The sequence below is a fragment of the Hemitrygon akajei genome, chromosome 13, assembly GCF_048418815.1.
Source record: "Hemitrygon akajei chromosome 13, sHemAka1.3, whole genome shotgun sequence".
NCBI classification, from domain to species: Eukaryota; Metazoa; Chordata; class Chondrichthyes; order Myliobatiformes; family Dasyatidae; genus Hemitrygon; species Hemitrygon akajei.
This window is the reverse complement of record NC_133136.1, coordinates 44681970-44698698: the sequence shown is the minus strand read 5'-3', so window position 1 is coordinate 44698698 and position 16729 is coordinate 44681970. Positions and strand designations below refer to the sequence as shown.

At 39.7% G+C, this 16729-nt stretch overlaps 1 protein-coding gene across 4 annotated transcripts in view; it reads right to left on the bottom strand.

Annotated features, from left to right (window-relative positions):
• ipo11 (importin 11) overlaps positions 1 to 16729 on the bottom strand; it is a 420430-nt gene that overhangs the window by 113070 nt on the left and 290631 nt on the right. For 3 of the 4 annotated variants that reach the window (XM_073064510.1, XM_073064513.1, XM_073064511.1), the window contains one exon: positions 8599 to 8694. The exons of the other annotated variant lie outside the window; for it this stretch is intronic. In XM_073064510.1, the coding sequence (XP_072920611.1) occupies positions 8599 to 8694 (96 nt within the window). The remainder of the gene's footprint in view (positions 1 to 8598; positions 8695 to 16729) is intronic. 4 annotated transcript variants of the gene reach the window in all.

Sequence of the window (16729 nt, the reverse complement as noted above, 5' to 3'; positions counted from 1 at the left end):
TTTTGCTCAGCCCTAGTGATATCTGAGCTAAGGAGGGCTAAGCAAGCCTCATCTATGAAGACCTTTGATAGACAGATAAGCTGTACATTGGTGAGGTTCAAAATATTTAAAAACTACCACAAATGAACAATATAGAATCAAAATATTGTCACGACTTTATTACAAAAATCCAAATGCAGGCTGGACAAAAATGCAAAACCCAGTGAAAATCAAGTAAATTTCATTCAAAATCAGCATACTGCCAAGAGGTAAGGAATAATTATTGACTGGTCTTTAGTTGCAAGGTTTCCCTAGGACTTAGAACTTGTGCTTTGCTTTCTGCAATATATTGTATGTTATTAATTTACAGCTAAATGTAGGGAGCATGATAGACATTGCAATCATTTGTGTGGTTGACAATGCAGTGGGAAAAAACAGCTCTGGATTGCATGAAGGAAGTATACAGTAATGGAAAAATATATAATAGTGTCTTGAAATACAGAAAATGCAAATTAGCATAGCACAAATATTGTGGAAAATTCTTGTCACCACGGAAAGGTGTGATTCCACTGCTGTAAATGTGGATAGTGCTAGTACTGGGAATATTGATTGGAAGATTTTTTCCCTCCTATAGATGCTTTTCAAACTGCTGAGCTCCTCCAGTCGACTGTTTGTTCTGCCAGATTTCAGCATCTGCTACCTCTAGTTTCCACTGGAAAATTTTAATTCTGAGCAAAGATTGGATGAGCTGTATGAATTTATGAGGTGCCTAGGGAGAGTTAAGGGATTTTTTTCCCCTTAATGGAGGAGTTAAACCCCACGGGCCATAGCTTTAAAGTCATTAGTAGATGAATTGGAAGGGAAATGAATAAATATTTTTTTCAGTGTCCTTCAATATTCTTTTCATCATAATAAAAAGTACTTCGTTATAATTTGAAGAGAAATGAATGGCAGAACCATACTGCTAGTAACTGGAAGGCAGTATGAAGTTTGGGAGATCTTTCTATGATGACCTCAGATACACTGAACTGTCTCATGCATCATACATGTACAATCAATCTATATAAGCAATTTAAAAATTAATAAATTAAATGTAAACCCTACTTGAAATGCTTAAATCTTCAATAATCAAATATAGTAAATCAAAGATAACTAATGAATTTATTTTTGTCTCCATAGCCTTCCATTCCTTGTTCAGATGAATGGCTAAATGATCTTCTGCCACATTTAACATTGCATGGGACTGGGGAGGGGTCAGAACCCTGTATAGTGCTCAGCAAGCTCTCGTTGCAGCATCAAATTCTATGTAAATCCAAGGAATAGATCGCGATTGTGAAGACACAGAAACAGAGAAAACCTACAGCACAATACAGGCCCTTTGGCCCACAATGCTGTGCTGAACATGTACTTACTTTACAAATTACCTAGGCTTACCCATACCCTTCTGTTTTTCTAAGCTCCATGTACCTCTCCAGGAGTCTCTTAATAGACCCTATTGCAGTGGTCCCCGACCACTGGGCCGCAAAGCTTGTGCTACTGGGCCGCGAGGAAATGATATGATTTGGCGGTATGAAGCGATATGAGTCAGCGGCATTCCTTGGTAGCACATGCTTTGCAGCCCGGTAGTTGGGGACCACTGCCCTATCGCATCTGCCTCCACCACTGTCACCAGCAGCCCATTCCACGCACTCACCACTCTCTGCGTAAAAACCTTACCCTGGATATCTCCTCTGTTCCTGCTTCCAAGCACCTTTAAACTGTGCCCTCACATGTTAGCCATTTTAGCACTAGGAAAAAGCCTCTGACTATCCACATGATCAATGCCTCTCATTATCTAGATAGATAGATAGATAGATGGATACTTTATTCATCCCCATGGGGAAATTCAACTTTTTTTCCAATGTCCCATACACTTGTTGTAGCAAAACTAATTACATACAATACTTAACTCAGTAAAAAAATATGATATGCATCTAAATCACTATCTCAGAAAGCATTAATAATAGCTTTTAAAAAGTTCTTAAGTCCTGGCGGTAGAATTGTAAAGCCTAATGGCATTGGGGAGTATTGACCTCTTCATCCTGTCTGAGGAGCATTGCATCGATAGTAACCTGTCGCTTATACATCTTATACATCTCTATCAGGTCACCTCTCATCCTTTGCTGCTCCAAGGAGAAAAGGTCGAGTTCACTCAAGGTATTCTCATAAAGCATGCTCCCCAATCCAGGCAATAGCCTTGTAAATCTCCTCTGCACCCTTACTATAGTTTCCACATCCTTCCTGTAGTGAGGTGACCAGAATTGAGCACTGTGCTCCAAGTGGGGTCTGACCAGGGTCCAAAATAGCTGTAACATTACCTCTCGGCTCTTAAATTTAATCCCACGGTTGATGAAGGCCAATGAACCATATGCCTTCTTAACCACAGAGTTAACCTTCGCAGCAGCTTTAGTGTCCTATGGACTCGGACCCCAAGATCCCTCTAATCCTCCACACTGCCAAGAGAGTCTTAACATTAATACTATATTCTGCCATCATATTTGACCTACCAAAATGAACCACCTCACACTTTTCTGGCCTCTCTCCCAGATGAGCTCAATCGCTTTTATGCATGGTTCAATGTTGTTAATGCTGAGCCCCTGAGGAAAGCCACTGCTACAACCTGCAGCCTGGTCATCTCTGAGGCTGAGGTATGCAGATGTTTCCAATGAGTGGACAGTCGCGATGCTATGGGACCGGATGGCGTCCCAGGGCGAGTACTCGGAATGTGTGCAGCACAACAGGTAGGTGCGTTTACTGACATTTTTAATCCCTTCCTCTCCCACTGTAGAATGCCCTCCTGCTTCAAATTATCCACCATTGTCCCTGTACCAAAAAAGACCAAGGTAACATGCCTGAATGACTGGCGTCCTGTCACACTCACCTCAATAATAAGCAAACGCTTGGACAGGCTGGTCAAGGATTACATCTGCAGCATGCTACCACCCAAACTGAACCCCCTACAATTCGCCTACTGACACAACCGATCGACAGATGACGCAATAGCCATTGCTCAACATAACATCCTTACACATCTGGAAAAGGATGCTTATGTGAGAATGTTGTTCTTGGACTACAGTTCAGCATTCAACACCATAGTTCCATCCAGGCTCGACAAGAAACTCAGAGACCTTGGCCTTGACCCTGCCTTGTGCAGCTGGATCCTGGACTTCCTGTCAGAATGCCAGTAGGTTGTATGAGTGGGCTCCCTCACCTCCAACCCGCTGACTCTGAATACAGGAGCCCCTCAGGGCTGCATACTGAGCCCCCTCCTTTACTCCTTGTACACCCATGACTGTATCGCCATCCACAGCTCCAATCTTCTAATTAAGTTTGCCAATGACACTTCATTGATTGGCCTTATCTTAAACAATAACGAAGTGGCCTACAGGGAAGAAGTCACCTCTCTGACACAGTGAAGTCAAGGAAACAACCTCTCCCTCAATGTTGCAAAAACAAAGGAATCGGTTGTGGATTACAGGAGTAATGAAGATGGGCTAACCCCTATTGACAGCAATGGATCTGGGGTAAAGAGGGTAAACAGCTTTAAGTTCCTTGGCATCCACATCACCGAGGACCTCCAGCTTTCACACCAGCTATGTGGTGAAAAAGGCACAACAGCACCTCTTTCACCTCAGATGGTTGAGGAAGTTTGGTATGGAACCCCAGATCCTAAGAAGTTTCTACAGGGGCACAAGTGAAAGCATCCTTACTGGCTGCATCACTGCCTGGTATGGGAACTGTACCTCCCTTAATCACAGGATTCTGAAGAGAGTGGTGCAGACAGTCCAGCACATCTGTAGTTGTGAACTTCCCAAGATTCGGGACACTTACAAGGACAGATGTGTAAAAAGGACCCACAGGATCACTGGGGACCCAAGTCACCCCAACCACTATCTATTCTAGCTGCTACCATCCGGGAAGTGGTACTGCAGCATAAAAGCCAGGCTACGGGACAGCTACTTCCACCAGGCCATCAGACTGATGAGCTCACGCTGATCTGTGTGTACTCTACAGTTGGTCATTCTTATTCGCCAGTTCCGCATGCGCGAATTCAACCAACTGCGAATCGAGAAAATCCAGAAGTGCTCTTCCAGCACTTGTTGTTCTAGCATGTACAGACTTTTTTTTCTTGTCATTATTCCATAAACAATGCAGTATAACAACTATTTTACATAGCATTTACATTGTATTGGGTATTATAAGTAATCTAGAGATGATTTAAAGCATATGGGAGGATGTGTGTAGGTTATCGTGGATCGGGATTGAAAATAAAATCGGAAGTTCTCTTACTAAGTCGGAACAGGTACATCTGGTATTATTTAGCGTCAGTTAGTCAAACGTTTGTCTTAGTACATAGTATATATTTTACCTTTCTATGCATATAAAATACTCAAGAACGTACGTATTTCAATAATTAAACCACTGCATTGCTTAGTAATTATTGTAGCTTTCATTGGGGCAGGGCCTTTCACATGCTCTATTAAAATTGTTCCCATCGTTGACCGACTGTAGCCTAATGCTTTTCCAATGACTGATGGCGTGTCACCTCTTTCCGATCGCTTTATCAGCGCTGGGCTTGGGAACGGAAGTTCCCGAGTTCGATCCAGTGACAGATCACTCCCAAGCATGCTCTCCATCCGTGCCCGGTTGATGTGGAGGACCAAAAATCCAAAACCCCAAAACCCATTAATTAAAACACTGCGTGGCTTAGTAATAATTGTAGCTTTCATCGGGGTAGGGCCTTTCTCACTTTATCTTTTAAATTTGTTCCGATTGTTGACCGACTGTAGCTTAACGCTTTTCCAATGACCAATGGCGTTTTACCTCTTTCCGATCGCTTTATTATTTCCACTTTATTTTCAATGGTGATCATGATTATTTTCGTGAACAGAAACACTGCGGATTCAGAGCTCCGCCGCCGGGTCCTAATGTCCACTGCACTGAGACAGGTTAAACAAGGTCTGGGGTTTCACTAAGGTCCACTGCATTGAGATAAGTTGAATAAGGGACCAGAGCATCCATGTTTTTTGGTATCTGTGAGGGGTCCCGGAACCAATCCCTCACGGATAAGGAGGGCTGACTGTATATTACATTGACTGTTCCATTTATTATAAATCACTATGATTGCACATGGCACATTTAGATGGAGACGTAACGTAAAGATGCTTATTCCTCATGTATGTGAAGGATGTAAGAAATAAAGTCAATTCAATTCACAATAATTAATGAATCTGAAATCCTAGCCCCTGCCCAATTCTTCAGCCACACATTGATCTGCCATACTATTTTATTCTTCACCCCACTGGTGTTTAACACAGGCAGCAGTCTAGAGATTACCACCTTTGTGGTCTTGCTTTTTAACTTCTTGCCTAACTCCCTATATTTGCTCTTCAGGACCTCATTCGTTTTCCTACCTATATCATTGTTACCAATATGTACCATGACCACTGGCTGCTGATCCTCCTATTTAAGAACATTTTAGACTCAATCCAAGACATCCTGGCACCAAGGCAAAATACTATCCTGGTCTCCTTCATGTCCACAGAATCTCCTGTCTGCTCGCCTAACTACTGAATCTCTTACCACCACTATTCTCCTCCCTTTCCTTCTGAGCCACAGTCAGACTTAGTGCCAGGGATCCAGCTGTCATGCATTCCTCTGGTAGGTTGTCTCCCCTGTCTATATTATCTAAAATATTATACTTGTTATTGAGGGGAAAGGCTACAGGGGTACTCTGCACGGTCTGCCTGTTCGCTTTTCCTTTCCTGACAGCCACCCAACTACCTGCTCACTACAACTTAGGTGTCACTACCTCCCTGTATCTTTTATCTATCACCTCCTCATTCTCCTGAATGATCCAAAAGTTAGCCTACTCCAAATCCAGTTACCTAACACAGTCTGTAAAGAGTTGCAGCCAAATGCACTTCTCTCAGCTGTAGCCATCAAGGGCACAGGACTTGCCCCAGATCTCCTACATCAGTGGAGAACACCATTGCCCTGGGATCCATTCAAGCTGCTCTTCATAGTTATGAAGATGTGAGAACTTGAATACTTTTTTCAAAACTAAGAGATGACATCAGTGAAAGCCACAAGAAAATTGCCAGACTGCCAATAAAAAAACAAAATAGTTTACTAACATCCTTTAGTAAAGGAAAACTGTCTTCTTCACCTGACCTAATAAACTAGCTCTGAAACAGGCTGGCCTGCCAACCTACTTCGTTGTATCACACCATTGGAAATCATTTCCTAACAGAACAATGGAAGTACTTTTAGAGCATAGATTGTAACGATTAAGGAAGGCAACTAACATACACATGTAAAGGGGTTTTTTTCTTTTTCTTTGTTACTGTGTATGTAATCAAAATGGCGTCTTTGTTTTGTTAAAAGTAGGAATGCTGGCGCCTGTGTTAATAGTAGGAATGCTAGCGTCTTTGTTATGATAAGTGCTGGAAGCTTGTTTGGGACTGTAAACTGATTGTTGGCGGGATTTTGGGGAGTCGGGGCGATGGAGTGAGAGAGAGAGGACGGGATGCTGGAAGCTGAGCAGGACCGGTCCCCGGCCCAAGGTTTTCGGTGATGAGAGGAGTGTGGAGCGTCGGGTCGACCACCGTGGGGGTCCCAGGAGGCGGGTCGAGGAAGTCGGAGGGGATCGAATGGTGGCCAGAAGACTTCAGTAATTGAGCTCCAACGGTTGTGCACGAAGTGGTTTGGACTTTGATAAGTTTGGCGCCTTTTCTTTTTTTTTCTCTTATTCATATATACTGTATCGTTAGTAATCGCTTAGTTATAGTAATCTTTATAAATTGTACTCATTTAATCGCATAAGGTGTACTGTCTGTTTTTTTTTGAGCGAGGCGGGGACATCACACAGCATCCACACCAGCTGATTACCCAGTTTGGCGGGGCCGAAGGCTGCTCCCCCTAGACTAGAACGAGTTTGAGCGATGCCTGAGGCGACCCAGGGGTTACACACATTTTCACAACAAAGAATGAACAATAAATATCAGCCTAGCCAGGAAAGGCCAGATCCTGAATCAGATTTATAAAAAACAAAATTTTTATAAATGAAAGTTAGTGATAGAAATATTTCACACACAGTTCACATTTCCAATTAGAGATTATTTTTGTGCTGTCAGATAACATCTCAGTGTTTTCAGCAGCCAAGGATTTATATATTAGCTCTTGCCAAAGACAGTCTGCTTTTGTCAAGTGAGCCATTCACCATGGATGTATTTATGGCTGCTTCTTTGATACAGGACACTTCAACCATTACATCATGATTTGGAGGTCAACCGGAATATTATTTGAGTTTGACTCTTTCTGTTCATGAAGGTCAACTGCAACCCTATATTCAGGAGAATTCTGCTATCTGGTAAAACACATCCAGAGCTAGAAATAAGACGTGGACAAATATATTCATGAAATCATGCTTCTGATTATGTCACCAAATAAATTGTTTCCTTGGTGCTTAGTGACAGAGAGTAATTATTGAGTAAATATTGGAGGATTAGTGAAAGCAAAAATATCTGACTACCAAGCAAAGCCAAAGGTTAAGCAAGTGTAATTATAAAGAACTTTCACCAGAATTCAAACAATTTTCCACAATATGTCTAGTTAAGTAGGTTTTTAAATGATTTATCTCGATGTTTGAAAAATATTTTGTGGTCGAGAATGTGATTTAAAATACAAATTTATCAAAGAAGAGGTGGCATTACATTTAATGAGGCAAGTCAAAATGAAGTTAATGGGCCTTTAGATTGGGCAATTAGCTCTTTTAGGTTTATTAATTAATGACCCCACAAGGTGTTATTCTACTATTATAAATTGTACACTGAGAAATGACATGTTTTCTTCATTGTTGGTTATAGCAATTACAGTTATTAAACCACCTACCGCTGGTTTAAACCTCATTTTCTTTTACATGTACATGTTCATTGGAAACAATTGAACTGAAGAAAACAGATTACACAGATAGTGTTTTGAAGGGAATAATGTTTCTCGGTATTTTCAAATAAAAGTATTATCAAAATTAAGCCACTTATATCTCCAAATATGTTTCCTGAAGTATAGTTAGAACTAATTTACTTTTGCTCTACCTTCAATGTAAAATGTTAGGTTTTCAGTCAATGCAAAAATCATACAATTGACTTGTAGTTAGGTAGGATTAGTTACGATTGAGCCATAGTTAATTAGAGATGTGCTGTTTCAATTGCTATTAAATAAAACTTGATATGCAATGTTTCTATGGGACAAATGGGATCAAAATGAATTGACAGGTGAACTTGTTCCAAAGTACCTGCTTTTTATAGAACACAGACTTATTCAGTTCTGAGCCTATCAATTAATGTTCAATGCTAATAAGACAGTGACAAATTATTCCACATACAGAAACTTATGCAACGCTACTGATAATATGTTGCTTGGACATTAGCCTGATATTTTAGATCAACTGTTTGCTACAAAAATCTGCTTTGTTTTGTTCAATTCAAAGCCAACTTTTCCAATACATAAAGTGTAAGTAATTTAACATGTTACAATTATGAGTTTATTTATGGTCATGGACAGAAACTGCTTACTTACTCTTTATAAGTTCCTGTGTCTGGATCCTCTGACAAGACATCATGCAATGCTTCCACACAAATGTTTATAATGCCGCAAAATTTATCCTGAATGACACTGTAAAAGAGCAAGGAGGCAAACTAAATTGAGCAATCTTTCAAAATTTGCAATAGTAAGTCTATTATGGAAGCAGTCTTAGAATAATTTAAAATACTTCAAATTAAAACAATGCACATGCTTTAAATTTATTCCCAATTTCCAATAAAATGAATAAGTGAGTCACAGCTAAACTCAGTTCAATTTCAAGTGCATTATGTGTTAATTAATAAACAGCTTGGCAAAACCTAGCCGTGTAACTGCCATATAGTCATTGGTGGGACCCCCTTTTCTGAAACTCTTGTGCACAAACAATAATAACAGAGCTTGTAATGATTTTCTTTACTGAATTTCATATTGATGTATGTAATCAAATTTGATGAGTATGTTTTCAGCCTTTAACAAAAATATGCTTATGCTTAGCAATAGCTGATTACATAATTACATCATTTGCAGTTTCAGTGATGGTAAAAACATTGGATAACATTCATATCTTTTTAATTTCTGTCCAATGTTGAAAGCTATGGCATGAAGATTCCAGCATAATGATGCTTACTGAATTGATTTAAATTACGTTGTTATGACGGTAATCAGAGATTAATGGTTATATTGAAATGCACATTTTAAAAATTCTTTTTCAGGATCTTAACACTGCAAATAAAGCCAGCATTATTACCCATTCCTAAGATGTCATGGTGGAGAAAGGCAATGGGCCACATTCTTATATCCCTGCTGCCTTCTGGTGAGGAGTTCCCAACAGTGCTGTTGAGCAGGTGATTAGTGTTCACTCTGGTGAAGGGGAAACGTCAATATACTTCCAAGTTAGATGTTGGGTGACTTGGTGGTGGTGTTTCCACACACTTGAGCACTATTCCTTTTTGACGGAGAGACCATGGGTCTGGGATGTTGCCACTGGTTAATAACTGCAGTCAGTGCATTTTGCGCATGTGATGGTAGTTGAGATTATAAATGTGCAGAGTCATATATGGGGTAGTAATCAAACAGAGTGCTTTGAAATGGATGGAATTTAATAGGAATATCATGTCGTTTATAGCTCCTTGAGCATGCATCCTCATACTAATATATGACCCAATTTTACATAACTGTCTTTCTTCCTTATCGGTTAAAGCCTTGGTTCACAAAGAGCTATCAGACGAATGATTGACATAGAGTTGGTTACTGTTTTTTTCAAGTTACATAATTCAATTATCCTGAACAGGTAGACGTGTTTCTGAACACCAATCATAAAATCAAATGAAATCATTCCAGGCTTTAAACTTAGGGCAAAAGCTCCGATACGTGGGCTCCACAATCAGTAGATAGATAGATAGATAGATACTTTATTCATCCCCATGGGGAAATTCAACTTTTTTCCAATGTCCCATACACTTGTTGTAGCAAAACTAATTACATACAATACTTAACTCAGTAAAAATATGATATACATCTAAATCACTATCTCAAAAAGCATTAATAATAGCTTTTAAAAAGTTCTTAAGTCCTGGCGGTAGTAATATTTAACAGCTTGAAAACTGTAATTTTCTTATACCTTGGAAATCCAACGCTAAATTCGGTAATCTATCCTTTCTAGTTAAACCTTTATATGTTGGGAATTACTCTTGTAAAACTATGTACATTCTCTCAAAGGATTTTATGGTCAAAGTCAAAAGTGCACTGCTTAATGTTAATCCCATTGAAGGCTACCCGCAAAAGTGTAGCATCCGGTGGAAGTGCACCATATTCACAGTTCAAAACTACAATTACTCATGGAGATTCCTTGCTTGGCTGAGCAATCAACAAAAGTGAACAATTTTCACTACAATCAAAATTAGGAAGTAAAAATGCAATATATAGCTTATATTAAAAAAGGTTTATGGAACAAAATAATGTAATATGTGATCAAAATTGTAAAACATTTTTCCCAGAAAATCCATTATATTTTTAAGCATCCAATGTAATTACTGTTCGTTATGTTTAAATAGTTAATATGAGATGAAAAATCATTAATAATTCACACAACATAAAATAATATTTTCACAACTTACTTTGAAAATAGTTCATAAATACTTAAAATTTTCATCACTCTGCAGAGAAAATGGCGGAGGACACTGCAAATATATGGGTGAGCTGGTTATCACCAATAGTAACTTTGGGATGCTGGTACTAACTTCCAGATGTATTAACTCCAGAAGTTATTGTCAGTTTTACGGTGTCATGAAGTGAATGCTGCAATTTTACCAACAGCAAAATCAATGCTGATATATCCTTCCTATGATTTGGGTTCACAATGCTCCTACACTGATAAAATCAGAACTGTGTATGACTGTTGGATAACTTCAAATGCACTTACAATCCAGGCTTCAAAGGACTGAATTCAATTAGTATGCTTGATTATCTGCTACTTTATGACATCCAAGTGACCCAAGTACAGAGACCTACATTGTTTAACTCAGGTTCTAACATTTCATCTTAATGCACTCTCTTCTAGCTCTAAATTTCATGATCTCTTTTGCTTGTATTCAAATTCATTGCCAGCTCTGGCTGGTCACATAATCTATGAATATTTATTCATAATCTAATGTGCACATTTTATAATGCAATGTTGCTTGCTCTGATTCTCAGTGACCTTGGATTTGTCAAACACATTCAAAGTTCGAAGTATGTACGTATATATTAGAAAACCTTGAGATCTGTCTCCTTACAGGCAGCCACAATACAAAGAAACCCAAAAGAACCTATTTAAAAAGTCCATCAAATACCTAATGTGCACACAAGAAAAATACAAATTGTGCAAACAACTCCCAGAGTGAGAGTGAGTCTACAGACAAGAAGCTGAAGCAAGCCAGAGCCTCAGTTCAGTGCAGAGCTCAGTAGAACCAGCCCGACCCTCGCCCTGTTCCCAACACCCTGCCGTCAATCTGGCTGGCTTTTAAATTGTCATTCCTCACTCTAGGACCTGGGCCCTGTTGATCTGATATGTTCTAGGCCCGGACTTTGCAGCCACATTTCGACCCATGCCTGACTTTTCCAGATTGGCTTGCCATTTAGATCACTTTCTTTGTTCTTAGTTTTGGTGGATGGGCCTTGATTCTTCCTCGCACTCTGACTCCATTATTTGCAGTGATTGTTTACCAGAAATCTTACCCAAAAAACTCCTATTGATAAAGTATTTACCGTAGATTCCGGACTACAGAGCGCACCTGATTAAAAGCCGCTGGCTCTAATTTTAGAAATAAAATCAATTTTTTAATTGTAAAGGCCGCACCGGATTTTAGGCCGCACCGCTACTTTTAAATATACATACGTATCGGTAACACAAATTACGTTGCATATACTTTTTTACTGAACAGCACGAACAACATTCCAATATCTCCTAGCGACTGGTAAAAATATATATACTGCAGCCTACCAGGAAAAGTTATTGATCGCCTTTAACTTAAAAGCAGCGTTTTCGCTCGGGTCTGATGAGCTTGCGTAACGCGATCGGGTCTAATCGGGTCTGATGCGCTCGGGTCTGACGCGCTCGCGTAACGCGATCGGGTCTAATCGGGTCAGATGCGCTCGGGTCTGACGCGCTCACGTAACGCGATCGGGTCTGATGCGATCGGGTCTAATCGGGTCTGATGCGCTCGGGTCTGATGTGCTCGCGTAATGCCCCCACCTTCCCGTATATATCCCACAAGACGCGGCAAAATCGGGTGTGACGTCATAGCATCCCGGGATGTAGTACAGAAAACAAATATAGTTAAAACACTTCTAACTTTAACTAACAAATGAATTACTAAGCGAAAATATTATAAACTAAATAACTGCCATAAAGGCAGCACAATGCTTTTCTTCGAGTGTTTTCCATGTTGATGAGGGTGAGTACAAATGACTGATTTACAATAATTTAATTGTGAAAGTGCGCTTGATTTATCGTACAATTTCATTGGACCTCTGTGAACTACTCATCAATTTTATTGGTCTACTGTTACGAGGCAAAATGTTTACGAGGCGGCATGAAAAAAAACCATGTATTAGCCGCTCTGGATTAAAGGCCGCAGAGTTCAAAGCTGTTCAAAATGTGGGAAAAAAGTAGTGGCTTATAATCCGGAATCTACGGTATTTGTATTCTTTATTTTGTATGTCACCAATAAGTAGTCTCTGGGCTTCACCAGCGCCATCTTAAACCAGAAGTAGTTCACTCAGCAAACACGAGGAAATCTGCAGATGCTGGAAATTCAAACAACAACACACACAAAATGCTGGTGGAACACAGCAGGCCAGGCAGCATCTATAGGGAGAAGCGCTGTCGACGTTTCAGGCCGAGAACCTTCGTCAGGACTAACCGAAAGGAAAGATAGTAAGAGATTTGAAAGTAGTAGGGGGAGGGGGAAATGCGAAATGATAGAAGACTGGAGGGGGTGGGATGAAGCTAAGAGCTGGAAAGGTGATTGGCGAAAGTGATACAGAGCTGGAGAAGGGAAAGGATCATGGGACAGGAGGCCTCAGGAGAAAGAAAGGGGGAGGGGAGCACCAGAGGGAGATGGAGAACAGGCAGAGTGATGGGCAGAGAGAGAGAAAAAAACAAACTAAGTATGTCAGGGATGGGGTAAGAAGGGGAGGAGGAGCATTAACGGAAGTTAGAGAAGTCAATGTTCATGCTATCAGGTTGGGGCTACCCAGCCGGTATATAAGGCCATGGGCTCCTCTACTGTCAAGATGAAGCCACACTCAGGTTGGAGGAACAATACCTCCAGATTGTGACTGGAGCTAAAGGTAAGAACTGAATATAAACAGAATAAGGGGCAAACACGAGAAAATCTGCAGATGCTGGAAATTCGAACAACACACACAAAATGCTGGTGGAACACAGCAGGCCAGGCAGCATCTATAGGGAGAGCGCTGTCGACGTTTTGGGCGAAGACCCTTCGTCAGGACTGACAAATAAGGGGCACTGGTGGTGGGGGGGGGGGGGGGTTGGTGGAGAGATTGACAGAAGAGTGAAAAATGATAAAATTACACAGTAAGGCTTCGTGTGGTGAGGCCCTGTCCTCATGCGGGGTACGACGCACTGTTTGAACAATCTAAATGCCGGCCCATATAGATTGGAAAGGCAGAGTGTCGAGAGTCAGGCGCTAAATGCCAAGCCGATTTGGAGAGGTTGAGAATGGCTTCTCCAGCAGCAAAATTAAGGCCCAGGGCAATTCATCACAGTGGGGCACAGTTCCTAGTGCAAGGTTTGGACAATTTAAACAGCTCTCCACTATCCTAAGGCTGTAAGACTGCCCCTTGGCTACCGTGCTTCGTATCTGTGAACTATGTAACGACTTGATGATGAATATGATGAACTGAATGCTGAGGCTTTGGGCCTACTCCAAGCTGCTTCGGGGATGTGGATCTAAGGACTCAAGTTTCTTCGGACTGCTGGTGTTGTTGTTGCTGGTTTCTATTGTTTGCATGATTTGTTTTGTTTAATTTCCCTCTGACTCTGTGGGCACTGGGGGTTGGTTTTATTTTTTTTAATTGGGTTCTTTTCTTTGTAACTGCCTGTTAAGCAAACAAATCTCAAGGTTGTATAATTTATATAGTCATTGATAATAAATGCCCTTTGAATCTCTCTCTCACCCATTGTATCTTTCCAAGTCTTGACACTATCACAGATAGTCTCTTCAGCTTCCTTAAAACCTCCCTAATGTCTGCTGTTCTGGAGATTATAGACAATGGTGAAAGATTTTTTCCCTGAAAAACAGACAAAAAAATGCTGGAGGAACTCCGGAAGAATGCTGTTCTTCCAGCATTTTGTATGTGGGTTGCTCTGGATTTCCAGTACCCGCAGACTCTTTATATTTTCCTGAGAAGTTGTTTCTGAACTCTATCCACAAAAGATGTTCATTCTGATGACTTCCAATATTCTCCATGTTTAATTATCATATAATTACCATTTTTATTGTATCTATAAAGTTTCCATTGCCTGCTGTTCACATGTTATATATTCCCTTTTCTATGAAGTGATTTTATGTTTGAACTCCAGAATTATTCCTCTTCTTTTCCTGTTTTCCTATCTTTCCTGTAGATTTTAGGATAGAGGTAGCAACAAAATAGGTACATGGTAGAGGCCAGGAAGTTCACCATATTTAGTCTTTGAGTTGAATTTACTCCTGTTATTCATATCAATTGTTTATTTGTACTCAGGGTGATCGTGCAAGCAATTTGGGCTGTGTATCCAAATCTATGCTTCTACTTGAATGTTACCTTAATCATCTCTTATTTTTCACTTGTGGTTTAAAACTATGTTTTTATTTTTCCCTAACTGTTGAACTTAAAGCACAATTTTAAATAATTATTCTCTTCCTATTCAGTTTGTTTAAAATAAATATCAGTCATATGCTCATAAATCCTTTCCTGTACATAGACTCCCAAAGCCCCAGAGTGAATATAACAAGAGGATGAAGATTTGATAAGATCAGTCTGATAAGATCAAATCCCTCTTGCAACACACATTCACAGAAAAAAAAGCCCTTGCACCTTTTTGCCCCCTCAGTCTGTTGACATCAGCAGCTTTGACACATTTTCCAAGTCATGCTGACAGTGTGATAAATGAAATGCTGGTTGGAATGCAAATCAGATTTTTAAAATGGCAATATTTCCACATCAACCAATTCTGATATAAATGTATCTCCGATCAATTTTAAATTTATTGAAGGCTACTATATACTCATTTTGGAATAATATTCCTATCACATAAAAATTATATCAGGTGGTTTCTGCAGTAGATGAGTACATATAACACACATTACCTAAAATAAGATTGCAACTGAATTTAAACATAAAAATGGGTAAAAATTAAACAGTAAAATGTAACATGCTACATAAAATGTACACGTTGAAATTGTAATTTTAAAAGCAAAGAATACTTTTTAATAGCTATTAAAGTAAAAACCACATCCTTGCAAAGATAAAGGCAACTGGTAGATGCGACTTGGATTTTTGAAGGCTTTCAAGGTACAACACAGCAAGAAAATCAACAAGATTGGAACAGACGGAATTGTAGATAACATACAAGCATTTTCTGTCTACTTACCAACCAAGAGTAGAAATAAACAGATTCCTCTAAGGTGACAAGTAGGATACCATAGGGTTTGGTACTTGGGCACCAACGATTCACAATTTATATTAACACTTTGGGTTGAAGCATAATATACCCCATATTCATGATATAAAACCAGGTGAAAATATGTGGATGCAGGACACTTCAAAGGAATATAGATAAGCTAAAAAAGTGGGCTAAGACATGACATACAAAAACCTTGAGAGCAAATGCAAAATACGTTTTTTTAAAAAATTGTGAGGGGTTAAGGAAATGTTGATGAGGCAAAGTAACTTGGGTGTCCGAGTATACAAGTTGCTGAAAGCCTACAATGTTGCAGGCAATTCAGGAGGCAAATCAATATCTAGTGATCACACTTAGCATATGTAAATTTTGCTCTTCTTATCACAAAAATGCATAGACTTCCATATTGAAGGTTTGAAGCTAAGATTCACCAGTCTGATTTCTGGAATGGTGGGTCTGTCACACAAGAAGCAATTGGGTAGGTGAAGCCTCAGTGTTGACATTTTTAAAATGTATAAGATTCAGAGAGTGCTCAATAAAGTAGATGCTGAGAGATAATTCCCCACGCTGAGGAGTCAAGAATTAGAGGTTGTAGTCACAAAATAATGAGTAGACCATTTCAAACTGAAATGAAATAATATTTCTTTTACTCTAAGGTTAGTGAATCTTCTAATTTTCTACCATAAAAGGCTGTGGAAATTTCATAATTTAATGCATTCAACACAGAAATCGATAGATTACTAGATGCTAAGGGAATCAAAGGAGCAACCAGGAAAATTGCACCAAAGTCAGTAGATCAGCCATGATCTTATTTTACGGTGGAACCTACTAGGAAAAGGAAAGAGGTGCAAGTGACCTATTCTTGTTCTTTTTTCCTTATGTGTCTCAGTTTGGAACAATGAATCTGTTTTGCTTTGCTGCACATGGAGTCTAGTAGGGAAGCTCCACCTTACTTAGATT